We start from the raw sequence: 25,987 nt of genomic DNA, 5'->3' as shown, positions 1-25,987 counted from the left end.
AGTCGAAAAACGGAATTTCGTTCATGCGCTTATGATCGAAGATGGAAGTGTTATGCGTGCAGCCACAATCTCTGAACATATTAACGAATTTATGATAGTGGTACTGTTTACTTAGCTTATTTTTTAATAATGAAGTTGCTAATTTCATTTAATAGATTATGTAAGATTAATTGCGTGTAAATTGTGCAAAAGTATCTCTGAATGCATATTCTTGTGTATTTATATCATCCGATATGAGCTGGTGATCCCATGCGAGAATTCCACTGCATATTACCCAATTTATTGTTAATTACATTAATATAAATCGCATCTATATAAAGATTAAATAAGGGCATTTTCAGACTTTTACAGGGAAAAAATAAAGAATTTTGCTTTTCATTGGCAGCTTTGATTTATGAATGTAGAAACCCTTCTTACCATGAGATTGAAACTTGTTCAAAGATAGATAAGCATTTATTTTATTTAATAATTTGTACCTGTGAATCAATATTATTTTTCTTATCTTGTGCTCATTCTTTTCTGATTTATTCAACTTCTTGACTACTTTGTAAACTGGTGAAAATTGTTTGTTTGACTAACTTACGGCTCATTGGTAATGTTTTGTTCTTAAATAATAATATAAAAAAGCATTTTCTAAGAAACAAGAAGTTGATTACGCAAAAAAGAATAACTTATAAGACCTATACCTTACATTTTGAAACCAGTCTGATCAACGTTTTTCAAACAACCCCTCACTGTTGTGTTATATGTCTGCCTCTAATGACTATTATTTTGACACTTTGAGCGCTCGAAGTATCTATATGTGCACACAGGCATATTGTATTAAACTCAACCTACGATATGTATGATTACGTTAACCTATAATTAAATTTGCTTCTTACACACAATAAATAATTTTCTTCGTTGAATGTCTATACATTTCTCTGACGGACGCTGTATATCGTAAGGTTAATTTTATGTAGCTTTAACTTTGGTTCACCGATTTCGTACGTGTACACTCAAGTTCCGGGAACTTGATTTATAGGAAAATGAAAATTTTTCTACATATAAAAAAATACGTATGAATCAGTAGTTAAAAACAACTCAGAAGCGACGTCAGCACTTATTATTTCACTTGTCTGCTGCTCATGAAGGAGGCCCCTAGAATTCACTGCGTTGAATCTGACAAACGCCATTGATTTAAACTTCATCCCGGTGAAATAGCGCTTTCGTAGGTAAGTGCTGAAATGTTTTACTTTTATAACGAATGACTAATAATAATTTCGTGAATGATTGAATACAGTACGAAGAATTAAATGTATTAGAATCACCTTCTGAGTGGTTAACCTCTATCAGAAAGGTAACTCTGCTCTCATGTCGACCGCCATCTTGAATCTAGGAATAACCAGCATTTTTGTGAACACAAGGGAACATCGGTATTGGTGATTGCAGTATTATTCTGTAAAATGACCATTCCTTACCCGATCGAGACCATCAAATATTAAAGCGACGACCAAAATGTCTAATTTTAATATAAAACTGAAATATTTTACGTTCTAAACAAATCAAGATGGTTATAAGGAGCTACATTTCCGACTGTTAATATAATAGCAAAACTATTTCCATCGTAAACAGTCATTATTTTTTTTGAAATATTAATTTAATCCTTTTAAAACGCAGCATAATTTGTCATGTAGGACTTATTCAGCGTTTACAATGCATAACTCTATCAACGATAGTTAAATTCTTATACTGTTTATTAGGTAGTAAATTATTTTTTTTCTTTCCAATTTCGTCACACTGTAGTAACCGTAGTGTAAAAAAACTCATGTTAATATCGTTCAAAGATATCGTTGTTAATATCGTTCTAATGTTAATATCTTTCTGTCTTTGCTGTCCTTAAAGTCTCTCGCTTTTACTTGCAAGCTTACAAGTTGGTGTGTACGTATGCGCGGTTTTATTTATTTATTTATTTATTTTTTTAATTTCTAATGTCGTCCATTGATTTTAAATTAAGACATCTGCAAAAAAAAGAGGGAAATATTACTAACTGGATTCAAAATTAACTGGGGATTATACAATTGCGATTGCAATTACTTTCTAATTTTAGTTAGATTGTATAGTTGCAATTACATTGTAATTGTTAATAGATTAAACAATTAAATATAATTACATTTATGTAATTGCAATTACGGCGTTACTGTGATTGCGTTATAAATGGAATTACAACAGAATTCAAATTAAATTACACAACTGCAAATTATACAGCAATACTGTAGTAAGACTGACGCTAGCCTTTTCTTTCTGCTAGATGCAATATCTCCAGGTGCCTAGTGCCTGACTAAATTCTAAAAATTTTGACGCCTCTTAATTCCGCCGACTTATACAGCCGTACGGATTGCAACGGCTTTAGCGCCGGCCTTGACCGTAGTTACAATACATTGTCTTACTGTAGTTATAATTAAATGGAAATTACAACTGCACTTTAATTACAGCTACAATGTAATTCTAATTGTGGTAGTTAATTATGCCTACGTAACTTGAAAAGTAATTGTCTAAAACAATTAAAGTACGTAACTATAATCATATTCATAAATAAAAATTACACTACATCCATACTGGGTAGCCAGTTTGAATAACAAGTGATTAAATAATGTAAGACACAGATGTCTGGAAAAGAAATGTTAATATTTTCCATTTGGTATCATGATACTTAAATTCTGCATGTATTTCACCTTGTTGTAATGACATAAATTATACACTAATTAAAATACCAAATATATTTTCAGTATGCAAGTAAAAGCAATATGGTCAAAGCGGAGTACACTTACAGGAATTATTTCCAGCAATTTCAGCTAGAAGTAAATGCGAGAAGCTTTGCTAAGCAAAAATGTGGGCTTATGATTTTCACCGATAGACCTGTCGATCCAAATTACGAGATTAAAGAAACGCAAACAAAGGCTGTCGCTGTGAAATGGGATACCTTCGTGGAGGACTAATTAAGAGAAACTGGCGCTTTCTTACATTACACAGCAGATAAATCACGAAAACTTTATTTAGTCAGCCCGTTTCACTGTAGCGGATCGAAGTTGAACTAGAGGTGTTTCATAGTCATGTCAAATTGAACTGTTGGTCGGCCCTTGCTGGCAGAAAAATGGATCTCCTTTCCATCATGCTATGTGTACCCATATTATGAACTAAAAATATGTTATGAACTAGTCTCATAGGAAATATAACATATATTTTCAATAATTATTTAAAGGTAGTTTTTTATTTTCAGCTGCATGTAAGTACAGTAATTATTTTCCATATCTTCTGGTAGAAATTGCAGTATAATTTTGAATAGAATTGAGTATCAGTAGATAACTGCCGCGGGTAGAAAAATCGCTTTACGCTAAATGCACGCTTATACAGCATTGAATGGTTCGACACACGCGATAATAAGGAACATTTTTACATAGACCATAAAAAGCAGCAATAATATAAATATATAGTATTTTATTAGAAATTAATATATATATATACAATAGATATATAAGTGGTCTGATGGAAATTTTATAAAATTAGATTCTTTAAAATTTAGAAAACAAAATTCATTAATTTCTCTGTTTGGTAGTTCTTCCAGTGCTTTTAAGCTTAAGTGGGAAAAAATGTACGGTTTTATTACCATTAAAGGCATTTTTATGAATTTAATACACTTAGGTAAGAAAAGAACGTCTCCGTGGTAAACTCTAATTATTTTTACACCAAGACAAGAAATATGTTCATGCATTAAAAAGAAAGACAGAAAGAAACTGTAAAAGTAAATAATTTCTTCATATGCGTCCTTATTTCTCAGCTCTAAATTTTCACAGTTTAATTTTAAAATAAAATTTTACTTTCATTCCAGTTTTTCTGTATTCAAAGAGGAAATATTCTTAAGTTGAAGTCCTGGATGATAGGCGCTATTTTTAATCAACTAAATTGAAAAAATTATTTAAAATTAAAAACAAAATATAAAAGCATTCTTAATTCTAGACTGCTCCACCTGCCTTCATGTTACCTGTTCATCTTTTATATTATTATATCTTTATGCATCTTTTATATGCATTTATTACATCCCAGGTCAGTGTAGTAAGAAATTCAGTCTCGTGGTAGGAAGTAAGACATACTTAGTAATAAAAGTTAGTAAAAATAGTTCAGAAGCAATAGTTGTTAGTAAAAATAGTAGTTCTTTTAAAGCTGGAACCGTAATCCAGCGCTGAGAATAAAACATGAAAGAACAGCATGAAAGTTACATTTATCGAGCACAAATGGCGCCAAGGCATTGCCCCCGAGCACAGGAGGAAATGAAACATATCCAATCATGAGAATTGACTTTTTTCAATATGTTCGCTGCGCGATACGGTTTACTCAAATGATTCTCGGAAAATAACATCCATGCAAGTTAGCCTAGTAGCCTTGGATTCGGACCTGGCTCAAACAACTAATATTCAGCGGCTTTAATCAGGCGGTCACTTTAGATCTAGTGAGCATAGGTATAATAATAATTATATAGTGTAGATAATAATTATTATAGTTTTAATATCTTTACAGTATTAGTAATATTCAGTAATGCTTGCAGGCTAGTTCTTATGCTTCTGCCACTTTCTGTTAATGCTTTACTTAAAATTTTTGCATTTATATACCTTGCATTCTTTTGGTCTATCTAAATGTTTCAAAAGTTTGAAATATATTAGTAAGAGAATAAAACGAAAAACCCATGAGTAACAAATCACCAAAAGATGGGTACTGCTAATGGACTAAAGGAAAATGAGAGTAGGAGTATTGTAATGTTAACATCAATATGAGAGAGAAAATAATAATAATAAGAAGAAGAAGACTACTGAAGAAAGGCAGTGAGTATTCATATTTCTAGGATTTATTTATTTACTTCTCTAATTTTTAAAGAGAGATATCTATAAAGCAGGTGGTTGTTCAGCTTGTATGTAGATAGCTTTCATGTGCTGTAATTAAACTCTGAATAAATTTACTTATTAATAAGATTTCTTCATTAAAGATATTTAGAGAATTACTATATGCAATTTTCCTCCATCCTTAATGCATTCAACAACACAAAAATAGATCACTTTGCAGAGTTATACAATTTCATTCAGAAAATTCAGCGTATTTGATAATCCGCCATTTCTAAAGTTCCAAATGGGCCAAAATATTGGACTTTTGATCAATTTTCTAGCCGAGTACATTCTGCTCAACGGCTCTAAGAACTTAAATAATAGATTAACTAGGTAATGTGCACATTAACGACTTTCAAAATTTAATGGCAACACGTATACTTAAAAATTGCATCGATTGTAAATTGCAATCGATAAGTTGCTAATGAGAGAATTTCTTATATCGCAACATAATACTACTGTACTATACTGATTTAACTTTTCAATAGCAGCATCAACACAATAATGTGCTGGTCACCCATTTTGGAAAACCATGGCTCACACACGTCTTAGAATTAAATTTCAGAAATTCTGGATGTTCTATATGCATATCATATAAGATATCCGAAATTCGTAATCAAATCTATCCTCACATGATATTCGTTGCGGAAGCTTCGTCAGTTCACGCATATACACAGAAAGAAGATTAGCTTCCATACCCTTCCGAATATTTAGACGGATTGCAGATGAGAAAGTTTGAAGACTTAAAGCTATGTGGATAACTCATTCTTATATGTCCCCAGTTACCCAGCAGTTAACTGCTGGGTAACTGGTACTTTACCATCGTGCTTGAAAAAGCACAAGGTAAAAAGCACGATGCTTGAAAAAGCACGATGGTAAACTACATTTGCTCTTTTGGAAAATAAAAGGATTGTATCTGATTGTATCTCCCGCTGATATGGGTGGTCAGTGGATAAATTCCTTAACATTCACCGTTACGTTTTGTGGATTTATAAAAAACTGGTGATGTACCATGAAAAAGCTTCTTCGGCTGAAACACCGCATCCACCATACTTTGCGATTCCCCTGTGTAATCAAGGAATACATCTTAATTTTTTTTTATTTTTTTTACCTACAAAGGGTTTTCGGTGGCGGTCAAGGTGTTGTTGCCTCCGTTAAATCTAGTCAGTCTTGTGGCGCTTTTGTATTCGGTAATAAGGACCATTTTTCTATTCGAGAACTCTTTGTTTTTGTTTCTTGTAATGCTGATGTTAACCGATAGATGGCATCAATGAAGGTCATTATCATTTTGCTGCTTTGTTAGAATCACGTCCCGCACCTTGGACTTCTTTTGTAACATGATGATCCAAAGATCAGGGCAAAAGTTCTCTTCAACCTGAGTATTTTGGAGTTATGCTTTTTCTATGCGACGAGTGAAGTCGTTATAGCTTCATTGCCAAATTTCCTTGGTCCCGTATGAGACGTTATCTGCCAGGCTTAGAGATCATCATAATATCTGTCTGTTGTCATTTCTTTGATACCGTGCTAGATGTTATCTGCCAGTTTTCGACTGTGTAATCCTAAAGCCCATATCACACGGCGTTTGCTTCACACGAACAACTGTTTCGGACAATTTTTCTGCCTGGTTTACTATTGAAAGAAAGACGTGCAACTTTTTCCTTCCTTTCGAAAAAAGTTGCAAGTTGTTCGTTTTCAACCAATCAGCTATCAGCGTCGAATGCTGTTAGCTTGTTTGTAATGGAGAACCAGTTTCCCCTGTGTTAACCCCAAAGCGATCTGTGGTGATTGGCTGTTGTGACAAAGCAGAAAAATTGTTCCAAACAGTTGTTCTTTCGAAACAAGGTGACATGTGATAGCAGCCTTAGTGATGCAAATTAGATTTTTGCATGTACAAGTGGAAACAGGTTACTACTGCTATACTAAGGTGATTTATATGACTGATACAGTGCGTTGCTAAGATACCAATCGTAATATTCTATTGCACTTGGTTCATATTCTTTATACCAGCTCATGTTTCATTCACTACTGGTACATGCTTGATACAAGATGGGAGAAACCAACAAGTGTGGTTCTTCCTGAAACACCAGTGCCTTATGAAACATAACTGCGATTTTGCCCTATTCTGTGATCTGAAGTTAGGAAGTATTCCCATTATTTTGGGAAATGATTTATAATCACATACAGTTACTTGTGCTTAATTTATAGAATCCACATTTGACGCTGATAACTCGTATTATTTCGTCATGTCTCTGAATATGTAAAACGGAGTATACTCCTAGTGTAAATCTAATTCAACATATTTACACTAGAATGCCATTCATTCTTGGTGTCCATTGTTAACCTGGAAGCTGTACATATACAAAGAAACTTGCTTTTATTTATTAGTCTTGTAATTAGAATAAATTTGAAATTCTCGGGTTTAAAAATATATCTACCTTATTTGCGCGATTAAGCTGCATTGAGCTCCGGTATCGAGTAGGACGGTAGTAGTAACATCGTTCAATAAGATGTGGATCTCGGTAAAGGCCAAATTTTGTACGACTACCGTATTCAATTTAATCTCCAAAGGATTTTTCTTCTCGAAGGGTGACCGGGAACCGTTTTCTCGGCCACCGTGATCAATTTAAATTCTTGTTTTCCGCACCTTGGTTCTGCTGCTTTTTACTTCGGTTTCCAAATGTTTTAGACTGACCTGTCTTGTTATCTAGTTTTCTGCTTTCTCCGCTTGCTGTTAAAAACTCTGCTGACCTTGAGGTTTCTTCTGAGGTGAAAACCTCGAATACTGACGAAAGTTGCCTGCACGGGGGCGCGTTTTCAGCGGTTCGTTTGCTCTGAAATTTTACTTCTAATTGGAATAAGTTCTCTAACGTCTGACATCAAGAAGGTCCTGAAATGACGAGAGTTGACGTGGCGGAACCATTTCAATAACTTAATTAACCGGCTTCTTTTAATATAGTAAGTTAACTATCTGGAACCTCTGAATATGAAGTCCATCAACTCGTCGAAATTGGTTTGATATTTACTAAAACATTCTGCCTCAAACTTCCCTCGGTCTTTAACAACTGGGAATGCTTTTAATAGCGCTGTTTTATAGTTTTTCCAGGTATATGTTTCGGAACCTGGATCCCCCAACAGGAACTTGCCAATTCCTTTGAACCAACTGAGGGCTTGGCCTTTTAGGTTCGCTGTAACAATAGTAATTTTCTGCAGCTGGTGCACTGGGTATGTAGTGAAATGCAGGTCCATCTGCTCTAGGAAGGTCATCACGGAACCTTCGCCATCTGATGTTTCAGCTGACTTCATAGCTGCTCTCATTGTTTCTACGATGAACCCGAATCCCTCCATCTGGTTTGCTGAAGGCTGAGGGACTTGCAAGGTCGGACGGGGCCAACGTAATTTTTTTTCTCTAACAGCATAATTCTTGAGAAATGCTTCGGGCGCCAAATGTGAGGTTCATTCTTTTATCTAACAGATAAATGGGGAGCCTAGTGAACAGCTAAGCGAATAATCGCTTTAGTTCCGGAACAGAGACGTAAACTCGAAAAAGGTTAATTATCCTTATTACACAAAATAAGAGTTAACAGATGGTCCCTTTCTTAGGCAACGGCAAAACCTCCACATGGGCTTGAACTCAAAGTAATAAGAAATAAGACTTAACTAATGCTTATCGAAAACGATATAACCGAAGCTATCAAAATTCTAAGTAGTTGGCCCCTAAATATCGAATAAGCTGGCGAAGCTATTAAAGGGCCTGAAATACGGCCGAGCTTAGTAACAGCTTAGAGAGACTTAGATAAAAAGGGGAACGCGCGCTAGTCAGAAACTCTGAGGCTCTCTCTCGAAGTCAGTGGAACTTCGACTTAAATACTACTCTTACTCATTTGCATTGAACGCGATTCTAAAAACACATTTTGGTGGGAAATTGTAAGCTGAAATTAGAATGGACAAGAAAGTAGCTTTAACTAAAGGTAACTGCTAAAAACTTAGGATAAACCTTGCGACTTATTTCTGTAAGCCTCGTGGCATACTTTGTGGAACATAAGGCGTTTTGTATTTGTTCTCTTAAATAAATAACAGTTAATTAGAAAATACAACTAATTAGTTATAAAATGCTACTTATTAATTAAAAAATACAAACCTAAAAGAGACCCTGCAAGATATCCAATTGACCTCGCTGTATAAATGAAGGCAATGTGCTGTGTATCCGTATTTACCAGATTTTGCATATCCAAAAGTGTTGGTCCCGGAACAGCTACGCTCATTCCCTAAAAAATTAAATACTTTAATAAAATGAATGTGAATGGTGAAGGCAAAAATAAGTACTTTTAATTCCCAACTAACACGCACTGTGGTCTAGGAGCTAGAATAAATTAAGTTCTCGCACACGTTCTGTATTACCAAATAAGTGATTTCAACTAATGAAGTTCAAAATTGCTCTTTTAAATTTTTAACATTTATAATATTTTATAATATAGTTAACACTTTTCAGATAATTCTAAACAACACAGTGTTCGATTAAATATACGTCTTTTAAATTGGAAATGGTAGAATTATGGAATCCTATTAGGGATGTCGGATACTCCATTCCTCGAAAACGGGTTGGCAGCTGTCTATCAGAACTCTTACGTGGCTGTCTAACACGTGCAGCGCAGAGCAGAACTAGACATTAACGTCGTGTCCTTTATGATGAAGTAATGTACTACGTGACATTAAGTGCAGGAATATTTTTATCTGCGTCAAAGGAGCTACCGCATACTTTTTTTGCGCATTAACTAAATCTTTTAGGACTTTTTCAGTTCGGACTGCTTCGAATTATATTAGCATAATTATATGTGTAAGGGACGTATAATATAATAATATGTAAGATATGTAGAATACCCTTATATGTTAATTATAGATGATGGAAAGTGAAACAGAAACTCTTAGTGACTATAGCAATTTAGTTTTTAAGCCAGTACATGGACTTCTGGTGGGGAACCCTAAATAAGTGATTTTGAATTTGAACAGTCCACAGTACTATAATCGCGAATAATTTGCGTTTGAGCAAAATGTGTAGATTTTCTAAGAAATATTCGGTGAATTCGATTATTCGATAATTAATTTTGCAGATCACACGCAAAATTTATTTACCACATCTCTTAAAACGCGAAAAAAAATTCAGAGCAAAAGGTGGATGGTGGATAAAAACTCCTCCCGGCGAGGGAATTGCACATTTTTTTTTTTCACGACTCTAGCTTCAAAATAACCGAATGATTCTGCAGTGGCCTTTGAACTAAAAGGCGGCGGATAATAATTCGTCATCACCAGGATTTGGCGAATTCACCAGGATTTAGTCCCCTAATCCCGAGTCTCCCTTTTAAAGATTTTCTCCCTCCTTCCAGCATGCCTTCCTAGTGTAACGGTAACACATTCGGCGCATATTCGAAAGGCCCAGGTACGAGTCCCGGAGAGGGCACTGCACATTTTTCACATCTTCTGCTTCAAAATAACCTAACGACCTTACCAGATGAACAACAAACTGCCTTGAGCAGAAGAAATATAGGTAAGTATATGTTTATTACGATAAAACATTCGAAAGCTGTCCGTTTTAAGAATAATGCTTTTGTGAAGGGCTGTTTCAGAAGAAATGGCTCATATTCATGCACTTGGAAAATCACATGAAGGTAGACCATTCAGCAGGCGGCAACGGAACACGGGATGAGCTAAACCAGTAATCACTATATCATATGCGCTTAAGTGACTGTATGTTTTGTTACGAATTTAGATTTATTAGCTGACGACTTCGCACTACACCGATACTATCTGCTAAACAAAAGGAGGCCTTCTTGGAGGACTTTCTAAGGGAAAGACGCTCATGTTCACGTTACAGATTGGATGTTTTGTTACCAGCTTATGCGAATGCATGATACAGAGCAGTGCATTACAAAGGGATGCATAAGAATTGAAGTGTTGGCGTAATAATTAACAAAGAATGAAGCACAATTGGTCAGAAACTTGTATTTCTAACACTATGTACTTCTTGACTTTTACGGGCGGAAATGCGTATTATAGCTGGAAAATAATTGCACGGTGATTGCAATATTTTCATTTGATCGTGTTTAAGTTTTATGATGTTACGCTTTGTAATTTCAATAAAAATCCTACCTGATTATATTTTTAAATCTTAGTTTACTTGCTACTAAATAACTGCTTAGTAACAAAAGTATTTAAAAATTAATTATGAAACGTAAACAACTAATAAGTAACTGAATTATGTAAAAAACAGTACGAGTAATCAAATAATGTAAAATAAACGGAGAACTTTGTGTGAAAAAAAAATTTTGGGGTTACTTCCAAGAATTCTGTTTAGTTTTGATCCCGTAAATTTGGAAGCATATATCCGCATAATTCCTTTTAACATCATAAAACAAATAATTGCAGATGCAAAAATATATCTATAATAGTATAAATATTCTGTAATGATTGGAACCTAAACTGAACTACCAGTATTCAGCAGTCATAACGCCTCAACGAATGTTGGGGCCCGTAAGCACATGGCAATCCAGTAGCAAGTATGAGCATGCTCCAAGTATCTGTTATCTGATACCTGTTTTTCGTGTCCTCTAAAAAAAATTTTTTTCTTACCTATTGCAGTAAAAACATCGAAGGTTCTTATGTCGATGTTGGTTCTAATCCATGTCTAATTGCTAAATACTAATTAAATTATTTTGAATGAAAATAATGCTCGCAGGATATCCTGAAAAGTATGTGTTAGAACTTTCCTAAAGGCATAAAAGTTTGCCTATTTATTCATTTCCTTATACATTAAAAATCTAAGAACAAGTGTCGTCAATAAATAATTCAATAATTCTTTTATGTACACTGGGTATCGTATATAAAGGGACCCGTCGCTGAACGTTTAAAGAAGTTTTTCAGTAATAAAAGAAAAATTTCGAAAGTTATCGCCATCTTAATAATTACTACAATAATCGGAGTTAAAGAAAGCTAAATTCGGCACGTGTGCACTAATTTGTCATTTTTGTTGAAAATATGATGTAGAGACATTAGGATTTTTCGGAAGCAGGAAAGATGAAAAATTAGCAACGCTTTCGCCGGGAATCGAACCGTGGACCTCTCAATTACGCGCTGAGTGTGCTGAGTACTACACCATGAAGGCACGCTAGGAAGGTGGGAGAAATACCTTCTAATGAAAGAATAGTTTTATTGTGCAATTTTCTGGTTGAGCTAAAATAAATATTAATACCTTTTATCACTGTTGAGCAGATATAAAATTCAAGAATTAACCTCTGAAATAATTAATTCCTAAGTTATACATTTTCCTTTGCGACTCATATGGTTTATCTTATATTAAGCCATTTTTAAGACATTAATTTTTTGGAGTAACGCGTATTTTAAGCATATCTATCTCATAACTAAATGAGGCCATGATTTCTTAATTGATTTAGTTTACCTAATTTAAGCTACAGTTACGTAATGCGTTTATTCTCAAGCTGGAAATTTAAAGTAAGGGCCTTTCTGATTTTATATATTTTACTAATACACAAATTCCATATTTTTTAACTTATTCTCCAAAAATTATTATATCGTAGCTTTTGCTATTCTAGCCCGTCAAACGCTATTTTCAGGAAAGTAGTTATTGAATTAATTATGGAAATTATCATTCAAACTTTAAGGATGCTTTCGCTGTAGCAGCGTACTTTTTATATATATGACTGATATGTGAAGGTTAATCGTTATAGAATATTACTTTAAGATGACAAAATTTCTGATCATTCAATTATAAAACTTAAACATTAGAAACTTAACTTGCTTATGATTTTTAGCTAGAACTTATTAAGTAAAAGCTGTTACTTATGGTTATGTAATTAATGTTTCCTAAGAGGACTTTTATTTCTACTCAAGATTAGCTCTCAAGCTTTCTTATGATTAAGTTCATTCTCAAACATATCGCATTTTGTCGTAAGTCTTCACAACGACGTCGTCAATCTAAATGAAGTTTATGTCACTGGACCGAAACGAGCCTTCAAAGAATGCACGTCAGAGACTGACGCATATTCCCCGAAGATTTCTTTCTGACCTACATTTAAGAAGGAAGATGAGTAAGAAGACTATTGGGAGAAAAAAATACGATTACATCAGATTTTATTCATTTCGAGAATTGATTTAATACTTATATCTCGAAACCTTCAATTAATCTTGAACTCGTTCTGTAAATTACTGGATGAATCATACAGAACAGCTACCGGGAAATACGGATAGCAGCTTTAATTACTTGTAATTTGTTTGTGTTTTATAAAAATTGTTTTAATTGAAAATTGCATCCAAAGGACTACAAGGCTACGTGATGAGAATTTTATATTTAAAAATAGTATTTGCAACCACATTTAAAATTTTAACAGCCTGTTGAACAAGAAATTAAATTTAAAAAAGGACTGAGAAGTGTTCTTGTCTGACTACTTGCAGTCTCTGATAGCGCCTAAAATTGCTGGGATACTAAACATTAGTTCAAGTAGAAATTATTCGAGGGTGGTTGTCATCTTCGATAGCTTATGGGTAATGCACAGTTTGCTTGATAAAGTGCCAAGGTTATATATACCACTTGAAGCCCACGTATTTAAAAATTAGAATCGAAATTAAAATTAAAATTAAAATCGAACCAAAAATCGATATACCTTTATTACATTTTATTGAAAGATGGAGTAGATTATCTTTATGGCTTGCATTCATCATTTCTTATAACTTCCGAGCACTACCTCCAGTTTAACTTGCGATTCAGAAGATATGAAGCTAGTTTTGCCTCGGTTAGTACCATAAATATTTGCATTTTTATTCTTTTTAATTTCACAACAATGGGATTGAAAACTTACTGAAAATTAAATGACAAACTGGTAGCCAGTCAATGTTTAATTTATAGCGTTGCGCGCCTCTAACTTGCACGCAACCAAGGGTGACTGTGAAAGCTTGTATAAACCACAGAGTCTTGTAAAGGGTTTAAGTCCCTTTTTATTCAACGTACTGAATTACAATTGCGTTCTCTTGACGCTTACAAAGGGTGCCAACTCGGCAGTCAAAATAAAAATAAAAACCTGAAAAGAAATTAAAGACAATATTCTAACTACGAGGCTCTCTCAAATAACTAACTCACCGCGTTTTACAATACGGCTGCTAATTCAGCCGACTTGAAGCTCACTGGAGCAATTGCAACTACTTCCCGCCAAGCACATAGGCCGCAACGCGGGGTTCTTTTTCTCTAACTACCTCCGCGCTCGCTAAGTAAGAATAACTCCCTTTCCGAACTCGTTTCCTTCTATTTAAATCATACTACTTCCGCTGATAATTTGAATGCTTGCGCGTTCTACTCAAATTTACATATTCTGGCATTGGCAGTTCCAGGGGAAAGTAAGGCTTGACAGGAAAGATAGTTTAAACTTAAAATAAATGTTAGTTAAAATAAATATAAACCCTACAAATTAAATATATAACTTGCAGGAGAATAAATCAGCTACATGGAAATTTTCGCGCTTTTTTTAATCTTTATAATATAGGTACTAGTTAGTTTCTTTCAAAATTTCCTTCATCATAGTATACTTTTTTTGAAGCATATAGCTTCAACTTTTTCCTAACCGATTACCTGTTCAACCATAATTAAAAATCACATACTACTGCCAAGTGCTGAACGTAGACATTTACGTAATTGATTTTATATAAAACTGAGCGTGAAAAATAACTCGGTCTTTGTAATACTTAATATTAGCTTGAGTTTTGCAAGCAAAATTTTACTTCTTATACGCAAAACCAGAATCTGTTCAAGAAATAAACTAGAGCCGTCAGAAACATATATTTTCCCGTCAAAACTCATCCTCATAGGAGTCTCTTTAAACGTAAAATCTTCCTCAAGACGTAAATTAAAAGTTGATGATATGCTTAAGACATTTAATTTTTCAACAGTTTGGATTTTTTAAAATCTCTTTGCTTCAGCATTTCAAAAATTGTTCGAAATCACTTACCAGATTGAAAAAACAGAGATATAAATTGGTCGTCTTTATTATCCTAAGCCATTTCTCAGACAGTTTCACCATTTTGTTTGCAGATTTGCAGTCTTCTCACCCAAAATACAGATCGAAAATGAAAATGCAAACTAAAAAGATCAAGTTTCGGCACTATTAACAAGTACATTAAACAAGGAAAAACATATGCAGTATTTTCATATTTTATTATTTTTATTCCCATTGTATCCGTGAAAGTTTACAGGGCTCTTACCTTTACTGAGATTCTGGACTGTTTTGGGAAGCATACTGATTATTCCTTTATAATAATATGTATGATTATTCCTTTATAATAATATGTATGATTATTCCTTTATAATAATATGTATGATTATTCCTTTATAATAATATGTTATGAGTATTTCTAGGTTTGCGCTTGATTCATTATGTACATTTTAAACTACAACCAAGAAAAGTTTTTAATTATTTGTTTCAATGAATTTCCTTGTAAAATAATAATGACATATTTTTGTTTAAATACTTTCATAAAATATTCTGAACTCTAACTTATTTTAAAACGAAGTTTTACTGAAACCATTTCGGTACTTCCTTTTTAAAGCGGCAACCACATTCAATCGCTAAAATTGAAAGATTTATGGCTAGAATTGGCAAACTTAATAGCCAAATTTTTAAACATGCAGACCGATTAATTAGCAGATTGTTTAGATTAGGAAATTGTTCATGTACTATCATCAATTCAGCATTTTTTCTTCCTTTAAATTGTTAACCATTTTTTAATTTATAATCAATTAGAAAAGAAAAAATTCATTTCTGTGATATTTATTACATGCAAACGTGTTTGATTTTCATTGTTTTTCTGCATGCTTAGTTTAGACCGTGTAATATCATTCTTTCCTTACTTTCTCCCCTCTAAAATACTGACTTTTTTTTAGCTTTTTTATTAAATGGAAAATCTTGTTGTTCCTTCAATCTATCTTTCATTCTTTTGTATCCACTCGTTACTTTACCCCTTTAAAAAATTAACTCCGCTTAACTTACCATCAACTGAAGAAGAACCAGTGATTATTTTATGGAATTTTGCTTAACGCAAAAGTAAAAATGGTTACCAAATGAAAATATTTATTGGAAAGCAAATTATTTGAAGATGCAATGGGAAAAATTGCAGGGAAAAAGGTCTGAGTACCGATTATTTGTTTCATGTTTCGGAGATCCCTTTTCTTACCTCTTTGCGTTTCATATACTGTTGGGTTGAAGAACAAACTTCTATAAGATAGCGTAATAGACAATTAAATATAGGACGAAATCAGAAAGTATCAATATTTGGTTCCATAGCAGCAGCAGTTCCGCAGTTATAACCTCTAGAAAGATAAATCTCGTAGACTAGAAAGATAAGATCCTCTATAAAGATACATCCTTAGATCCCGTAGATTGCAATTTTTCATTTTTTGAAGATTGCAGTACTATTTTTTTACCAAATTATTTTTAATTTCCGCGTAAAGTGTTCCCGCTTAAGTGTTTTCGTGTGTGTTTCGCGTAAGCATTTGATGGCCGTTTTAACTAAAAGGAAGTACCATTGTTTCTTTGTTGCAGTGTTAGATCAAACCCAGTTTTCAAATACAAAAATGTCCCTTAAATGAAATACCTTAATTAAAGTAATTAATGCTGTACCAAGAATTTACGTATTTTTATGTAATAAATGGCGTAGTCTAGGTAGTGTCTAAATTTTCATTTCTATCTAAAACTATTGCAAAATAACTGTCTATAATTATACTACTATTTAAAAAATTAAAAAAGTCACACCTTTTTTAGTGCTCTTAAGAAGATAACTTCATATTTTTATTGAAAGAATTTAAATTCTTTCAATAAAAAGCAGCCCATATTGCGGTATCATATCTATATAAAAAGCAGATTATTTTACAGAATAAGTTCCTAAATTTGAACCTAAATTTCGAGTTTTTCAAACAGTGTTTTCCAAGCTATTTAACACTGCGATCCACATACATAGAGTTGAGATTTGTTACGATTAACATGCATGTATTTACTGTTTTAAAAAAGTGGGGAAGAAGAGAAACAGGAATCCTAAATGGAAGAAAATAGCAAAGTAGCATAACAATTAAGTAACTATAACTAAATATGTATAATTATCAAAAGCTAATTAACATTTTAAAGTAGCTAACAGCTTAAACGAACCATATAATAATGTAATGAAAAGTTAAAAACTTTTGAAAATTGTTCTCGATTTACACTTTTGATTTTAAATATTGCTTCTTTCGATCTGAAAGAAAAACTTTTGATTTGTCAATCTGTTTCATTTTGTTTTGTTTCAGTTAGTTTCATTATGGCTTTTAAACTTCGGTATTTTGAAAGTAATAAGAATTCACAGTAGTTAACTCTAAAGTCCATATCCAAGCAATGAAAACGTTTCCATTCATGTCTGTAAAACGAAAGAATTACAGACATTAACTGAAGAAAACAATAAATGTAACCAAGATTATTAAAACTTTTTTGCAAAATGTGTTTTACAAATAATTATTTGCAAGAGTTTTATTAGGCAAACTGAAACTTAATGAAAATTACAAAAAGTTGAAAGACATATGTTTTCAAACAGTGCATTTTGGTATATACACCTTTAAAACTTTGGAAATAAATTTTCTTCATATAATGCAGTTTTAATGTAAAACGGGATAAAAATAAGACATTCAAACTTACTAAAAGCTTTGCTACCGCTCTCCTTTGTAGTATAACGAATCTTACGTACTCGGTTTATTATTGCTTTGACAAATCTTTCGCTTTGAAACCTTGAAAAAAATAACTGTTATCTGTATATTTGCTTATCAGAGAACCTCCTTGGGTGAGATGATGCTACTTTAAAATATTGTGCGTTTTTAAATCATTTTCACGCTTGAAAAGCGAGAGATAACATTAAGACAAAGAACTGTTGTGCTGCATACAACTGCTGTAAATTTTTTAGTCAGATGTGAAGTGATCATTACTCAGCATTTCGCAGGTTAAAGGGAGATGAGGTTTTGTTAATGAAATGGTTATTTAGAACCTTAAAATTCTCATTTTACGAAGTTTTAATTTTTATAGCAAAATCTGAACGGCAAGACACGTACGTAATTAAAAGGTATATACCATGAGTGACCAAGTTTCGTATCAGTTAAAACCACAATTTAGAATTCAGAAAATTAAAAAGGCCACAATTAGATTTACCAAGAGACGCAACTGTATATTTGTATCATTTTAAAAGCCATAAAACTGTTTTCGAATAGAAAGAAATATTTCACTCAATTTTAAAAAGATATCGCATTTTAAAATTAATAAGGTTGTTTAGTATAAACATTAATAAATTGACGTTTTCGTTTTCTTTTTTTTTCCGGTAAAGTAATTTTTTAAACAGTGCACAAATTTTGAAACTTTTGCACTGTATCACTCATCATTCTGTTTTCAGACAGAAACCCAAGCATTACGGTTTGGCTTCCAAACATTTCTTACCTTATTCTGAATATAATTGTCAACTGATTTTCATGGAAATAAGCCGTGATTTGAAAAGCAGAATTAGTGAATTTACAGAATTCTAAAAAAGCGAAAAGGAAAATAACACTGGGCATAGAAATCATAAATCGATATAGAAAAATATTTAAAACAAATTGTCAACTTAGCTAATTTTTTTGGTGAAAAATATGAAATAAAATAGAACACTGCTCAGAGAAACTACATTTCGATGTAAGAAAATTATTTAAAATAAACTGTCAATTTAGCTGGATTGCTCATAAAAATGTAATAGTTTAGTTTTCGTGCATAGCTACCGAGAAGACTATACTAATGCTAAATCATTAAATTAATTTATTAAATGCAACAGATACATTTGACTTCTTTCGATGCAAATTCAACGAAACATAACCATAATCTGATTCAGTAGGACTTGAGGTAGCTCATCAAAGCAACGTGTTGCTAGTGTAGTTGTCCTTTCTGTCTCTGTTAATTTCGCTAAAAATTTTTTCGCTACGGTAAAAAAAAAAAAAAAAAAAAAAAAAAAAAAAAACAGAAATATTTCACAGATTCGAACTTTTTAAAATTACAGTACTATAATTTAAAAGATGAAATTGCTTATTGCTAGAAAAAACGTGCAGTATAAGACATTCTGCTTTAAGTTGGAATGATAGTTCAAATGTAAAATTATTGTTTGTTAGAAAGGAATTTGCAATTTAAGAGGTCAAAGATCCGCAAGCAGCTCACGAATTGCAGTTTGGCCATGCCTGATATATCTGTTTCATACGAAGTACCTAATCGTAAACTTAAGAGCTGATAGAACCCACCGACTACTTAAGCCTGAACCCAAGTGGAGGGTGACGTGATCGACTCAGTGAAAATAAAATCTTTCGAGACGCATGACGTAATTAAGTTCGGAGTTAACGGGATGGTGGAAAAGGGGTTAAGAAGTAGGTTTGCGGTAAAAAGACCAAAGATAAAAAAGTTGTGGAAAACAACGCGAGGTAGAAAATATTATCGTATAAAATATCATGACTGAAAAGAAAGCTAGGAGAAAAGATCGAAATTCTAAAACATCGTGGCATAAAATATCGCTGTAGAAAATAAAACGGCAATAAAATTCCCAGTTTTCAAATATCACTTATAAAGTTATTATTTAAATTAACCTTTTATTTATATTTCAGCCTTTACTACAACTTCTGCTTTCCGTTTTCCTCACCAGAATACAAATGAGTAGGCAGTATTTAAACTGACATTTTTTGGAGTTTTAAAAGAGAGTATGTTTCTGGCTGCTCATGCACGCTTTGTTTAATGCCTATCAGCTCTGATGGTTGTGATCCTTCAGCTTTGCGTTATATTGCTGCCAACAATTTTATTTTGACGCTCCGGTAAAAGTACTGAGCCAGCTTCGTATAATATTAAATTGTGTAGTCTTTGGCTAATGTTCCACGTTTAACTTGAATTTATCTGTTCCTTTAGTTGCATCATCACGAGCTACGAGGTGTGGCTAATATTGTTAGCACAAGAGATTGCGTTTATGTTGTAAATTATGTTTAAATAAAAAGGTTCTTTCCTTCATTATTTCCTTTCTTATTTCCTTCTCCAGATTTGTAGCTACTTCAGACACAGCAATAATTCTCTTTTTATCCCAGATCAAGTAAAACCTCACACATTGCATCAAGTAACGTGTAAAAAATAAATATCTGTAAAACATTGCATGGCAATAACATCGCAGATATGCGCGACAGTTACGTTTCAAATGCATGTTATCTGTTTCAGTATGCCATAACTTGCAAACGCGGGAAGAAATCAGAAATAAGTTTATTCACATTCTTTTAGATTTTCTAGGATATTTCTATTTCTGTGAAACTAATTCTTTTAACTAAAAAACTAAGAAACTTAAGCATTTACACTTTCAAAATGATTAGACATTAAAGCTATATCAGTTATGTACAGCAACATATAATAAAATTTTAAATTTACGCACTTTGCTATTATGTAATTTATATGTCATTAGGTATTAATTTTTTATAAAAACCTGTTTTAACTTTTCATGAAAAAATACAGCATAAAACAAAGCAGTAAAGCAGGCTTGTATTATTTCACTTGGGAAAAACCACATGCAACCAACCATTTCAGTAAATGAGTAAGAAATAGAGTTTTGCAGTCTTCCTTATACATTGTATGAAGGAATGAATGTAAGGAATTAATTAAAGTAAGAAATTTCATTAAATCCCAAAATATTTGTTAACGATTTTCTCTCGATGAGGGACCGTCTTTAAAGATGCTCAGTAGGATGCGATATCCCATTGACACATCATGATGTTGGCACCTCCGAATGCATTAACTTTCGATGATATCTGACTCTGTGTGTCTCATTCCCTTCAAATCCTTGACGCTTATCGTCTAATTCCAAGGCAAATCTGGACTCTTCCATGAACAGGACGTTGTGCCAGTCTCAGACAGTCAAATTAATATGTTGACGACATCACTTTCATCTTGTCCGTCTGGATTAGACGATTAACGAAACACAAATGGTACTCGGACGTACAGTTCCTTCATGTGAAGCCTTCGGCACACAGTATTAGCAGATCTTATCTTAAAATGTGAGACTGCAACTATGGATGTTAACAGATGCCGCTAGCCGATACCGCTTGGCTATTTTAACAATATAGCGATCTTTAGAATCTCCATTAAACTATTTGAGCTGTTTGCCGTAGTTTCCGCATTCCAGAAATCATAGAATGACCAAAGAAAAAAAGCTACATATTTGATTGACTGAAATGCTTAAGTGAGTTTGACAGCACGACAGCGCTCTTGCTCTGCCATTCGTCTCCTTTCAGCCACGGAAATACGAGAACAACCAAAAATTATCTATTGAAAGATATAAGAGCTTCGTATCAACATTTAAATAAACCTTGATATCTGCATACTGCTATCGTCATCTCAAGTGTTTTCCAGGCACTTAAATTTGGCTACGCTCTCGAAAACTGCTAATTTGCATTGCGTGTTTAATTTTTTGAAGTCATTGTATTTTCATTTATTTTCGTTTTAAAGGATATACTTACAAACCAATCTAAAGGCTCGGTAGTATTGATTTACGCAAGCAATCGCAATGCGCTGCAGCTGTAATACCAAATTTATTTGCTCGAATCCTTTATTTTCCACAAAATGTGCTGCTTAAAAATCTAAGGATGGGGACTACGCTATGTATATTTGTTCTGAAGAGAGAAATGAAGGAAGAATTAATACGGTAAAAAGCGTAATATGAATTTTAAATGTACCAGTGTTACTGTTAGTTATTGCCTTGACTACTTTTTGAATTTTCTGATTGTATGTTGCTATCCATTTCTTGCTCTACGGGTAAAAGCAAAATTTCTCCTATTGATAGTAAATTCTCCTGTTAATAGTAAAGACATATAACAATTTTTAAATATCTAAAGTAGAAAGAAAACTGTAAACAGTATCTTCAGTACCTATAGCATTCTAAATTGTAACTAGCCATTGGAAAATGATCTTCAATAGAAAGACAATGAGGTGAGTTTTTATCGTTGAAACTATTTTTCACTTTCCTGAGGAAAAGAAACACATACACCTTTGGAGTATAAAGACTTATTCCCCCAACTCTGTCAAGAGAAATTGAAGATTTAATTTCTAAGATTAGTTTATTTATAATCTCTGTTCCCTTCAATATCATCTTTATCTGCATGAGAAGAAAAAATAAATGGCTAGGCTTTGTGATGTTAAATGAACAGCTTTGAATTACATGTGCAAAGAATACCAATTCGGAAAATTCCAATAACTGGTAATTCTTGTGAAGAAGTTCATTTCCTGAACTCATGGAGCAAGCTGAAAATTATGGGAATAAATCGAAAGTTTCTAAATCGTACTTTAAAATTATTGGGAGGATGATATGCAAGTGTAGACAGTAATTTGGTGGCACTGCCATGCAATCCTGTTTCCGACAAAGGTAACTAATCGGCGATGCTTATTTAAAAGCTTGCGCAAGATTTCGCATATTAGATGCCAAAGGCGAGAGTTTTTATTATACTTATGTCGAAAAGAAAAGAGACATCCCTGAACTCCTTTCCTGATTCCCTTCGATTTTCTGTAGGAATGTTTAAAGTTTCATATGCATCATCGCATCTAGAGTTATCTTAACTTTTACTAACGAAGCTTGTTAGCAGAAGTTATTGTGATAATCATTAATTAGGTTACTTTCATTTATTTTCCATCTTTCAAAAAGTAATATCGAACACATCAAAGCTTATGTTATACTCAGCAGCTAATGTAAGAGTACATTTGTTATGCATTGTCCAAACAATGTTTGTTACAATCGAATAGTAAAAGCTGACAAACTCACCACTTGTGGGCAAATTGGAGTATAAAAAAAATTCAATAAAAACTAGTATTCAAAATGTACAGTTTTATTTGGAATTTTTTAATATGCAGTTGTTTAAAAAATTTCAGAGTATTTTATTGAAGGTATGTATGCATTTTAGAATTTATCCTAAAATAATTTATTACATGATATTCTTTATTCATGATTCATTGAAGAATGATTATTTTTATCAGAAACTAAAGTCATCACATTTTCTTCAGAAAACGATTTGCCTTGGGAAAGGAAGAAGCAGGATTTGCAAATTGTTACAGTAAATTTATGAACAGTTTTCTCACAAATAAAATCTTTTGCTGGAATGAAAATTTCTGAGTTAAAACTAGTATTAGCTACTATAACAAGTAATAGTGATCATGAGATGTATTTGTGAAGCATCTGTTTGAAAGGATTGTTTTGGCTTGGAAAACGGAGAAAAAAAATAATGAATAATTAAGATCACAGAAATTAGGAAATGATTAAAAAAGAAAGCAAAAATTGAGGGTATTGTTCCAAGGGGCGAATGGTAGAAACAATGATACAAAAGGAAATATAAATTAGAAAAATTATCACATGAGTGTTAATGATTCTGAAGCTGATTGTGCTGCGCATGCAATCGCAAAAAGTATTTAACTGAGCAATATTAATTTATCTTGATCCAGCAGCTTGGCGTTCGTCAGAATTTAGTATCACTGAAACGCTTCATTTATAGTTTAAGGCGAACCTGAACATTAAAAATAATCGAAGATTTTCAACAAAGTTATTGGACGTTGTATATCACTCTAAGAATCTTTTTGATCTTGACAGCATCGGTAACAAGCCCAGAAAGAGTTTTTTTTTAAATTTAAACTTCTAAAAACGTGCACTACCTCTATGGTGGCTCTGAATACCAGTCTAACAGTAATATCTGTAGTATGTAAAGTTTCGTCTGCAATCGACATGGAAGTACTAACTCAAAACTACGCCAAAGCCAGAAAGATATGAGAAAATATTTTTTATAATATTTATGTTTTAAAGTACAATAATTTTCTTCGCACATATTATAAATTAGGAATAATCATTATGTGTACGTAAATGTATTAGCGTTAATAAATTAAAAATTAAATTTCAATGAAGATATTATTTTTAAAATATAAACACACTTAGGCTTTTGTAAGCATGCCAATATACATATAAGCAAGTAAATATGTAGAGTTATCAGGCTTTATGAAGTAGGCGTCATGAAAAATGTGCAATGCCCACTAAGCACGGAACATGATTTTAAAAGCTCAAGCTGCTAATAATTCAAAACTGACTAAGTTTAAAAGATTAAAGTAACTGAATCTAAATTTGATATTGTAATTACTTCAAGTATAAAAAGCATTTCGAAAACAACTCAAATAAAAGTACAAACATTAATCAATCTATGAAATGAAGAAAATATGATCACGAAATAATCAGAAAACTTAATTCGAAGGAAATAAATAAATAAATAAAACTTGCTGTTTTGAATACACGTTAAGACCCGTTCGTACTTGATTTTCAACGATGCTAACCAATGTTCGGAACTCTGATCTAACAGAACTAGCCCTTTCAGTGTCGCTTGAACTCTTCTCTCCTTAAACAAACGATAGCTCCTAATAAGCTTTCAAGTGTGAGAAGGAGATTGCGACTTTTCTTTGTTCACTTTTCGTTTCAGGCGGTTTTGCGCCATGAACGATCTATACATTCTACTGCATTATATAATATTTAATTACTATATAATGCAACAATAATGTATTTTGCTGTGTTGTATGTATTTAATTATAATATCAAGATTCTTGATATTGATATAATTTCCTATATCTAAAATATTCCCATGTACGTAATCAAAATTAATGTAATGTAATATGTATATTTTAATTGTATATGTCTTTGTGTATGTAATATTATGTACTATGTACTTATTTGTAATATGCCATTATATGTAATATGTACCTCAATTGTATGAAACAAAGTACTATTGTATGGCAATGCACTCTCTGCCAAGGCCCTTGTATGATACTGTATTTTAAATCGGCGACTGATGTCAGGGGTTCATGTGGCCCCTCACTCTTCCCCATACCATCTTGGGGTGTTCTAGACAAGGGGGACGCGGCGCTTTAACAGTTAACCGCTATGGTAGAGGGGTGGTGCTCGCGTCCTCCGTCACTTATTTAATTATAATATAATATTTAATTATTATATAATGAAGAAAAATTATATCTATTTACTTAAAACAAAATCCTAATAAATCATGAATATTTTTTACAATCAGTATTTTTATACTTTAATTAGGCTATGATCAATTTTATACGCAGACATACGCACACGCACGTATATATATATATATATATATATAAACACACAGACACACACACACACACCAGACATTAATTTCAGAATGTGAGCTATAATGGAAATAAGGAAATACTTCAGCATTTCGAAGAAGCTCTGCAACGCGTCCAACTAACATGGGAACGACTTACAGCACTAGAACACGCGTGGGAATGTCATTAATTCTCCTCAACTTAAAGGGTGTCTGGAAAGAGGCTACAAACTCACTCGACCAGGTGGTAATTAATTATTCTTTGCCACATTTTAAGTCACTGCAGAAACATGCGCTTTTGGGGGGGGGGATATGTGTGTGTGTCTGTTTTGGAGAAAGAAGCATTAAAAATTAGCTATTAACTTACCAGGATTCGAGCCACGATTTTCCGATGTTACCCTGCTATAAGGTATATTCTCCCTTCTTCCAGCATGCCCTTCGTGGGTTAATGGTAGCACACTCGGGGAGTATTCGAGAAGTCCACATTCGAGTCTCAGCAAAGGCATTGCTCATTTTTCACGTCTCCTGCTTAAAAAGAAACCTAATGACTCTAATGACCAGTTACAGCATGAGAGAATGCACATTTAATTACGTTCATTTTTGTTGGTTTACTATATGTATAGAATATTTTTCCTTAAATAATGCGGTTGTTAAACTACACCGCTGGACATTAAAAGTGCAGCACCAGGGAAAGGAATAATATGACGTACGTCAAAATAACTTGAACGGAAGAAGAGTTCAGCGCATTTAGACAACGCAGGAGGGACAAATAACATTTGCAGCACTGCATAGAAGAAACGTTGCATAGTGGATTTCTCATTCGGAAAGCACTTTGTAAGATCGGAGTTTGCTCAAAATATCGTTTTATGCCTCG

At 33.0% G+C, this 25,987-nt stretch overlaps 1 protein-coding gene across 2 annotated transcripts in view; it reads right to left on the bottom strand.

Annotated features, from left to right (window-relative positions):
- LOC118204582 (solute carrier family 60 member 1-like) overlaps positions 1-25,635 on the bottom strand; it is a 33,777-nt gene extending 8,142 nt beyond the window's left edge. The window contains exons 1-3 of one of the 2 annotated variants that reach the window (XM_085809031.1): positions 25,481-25,635; positions 14,921-15,051; positions 9,052-9,178 (exon numbers count right to left, since the gene is read on the bottom strand). In XM_085809031.1, the coding sequence (XP_085665157.1) occupies positions 9,052-9,178; positions 14,921-14,992 (199 nt within the window). In that variant the 5' untranslated portion in view covers positions 14,993-15,051; positions 25,481-25,635. Of the gene's footprint in view, positions 1-9,051; positions 9,179-14,920; positions 15,052-17,629; positions 17,784-25,480 lie in introns of those variants that run through there. The other variant, XM_035376888.2, reaches the window with a different exon arrangement.
- Positions 25,636-25,987: the final 352 nt, after the last annotated feature.

Source organism: Stegodyphus dumicola, chromosome X2 (assembly GCF_044657685.1).
Source record: "Stegodyphus dumicola isolate Sdum_Otavi_A_Nest chromosome X2, ASM4465768v1".
Classification (NCBI taxonomy): domain Eukaryota; kingdom Metazoa; phylum Arthropoda; class Arachnida; order Araneae; family Eresidae; genus Stegodyphus; species Stegodyphus dumicola.
Note: the sequence above shows the minus strand (reverse complement) of the source record. Positions and strands in the feature narration are given on the sequence as shown.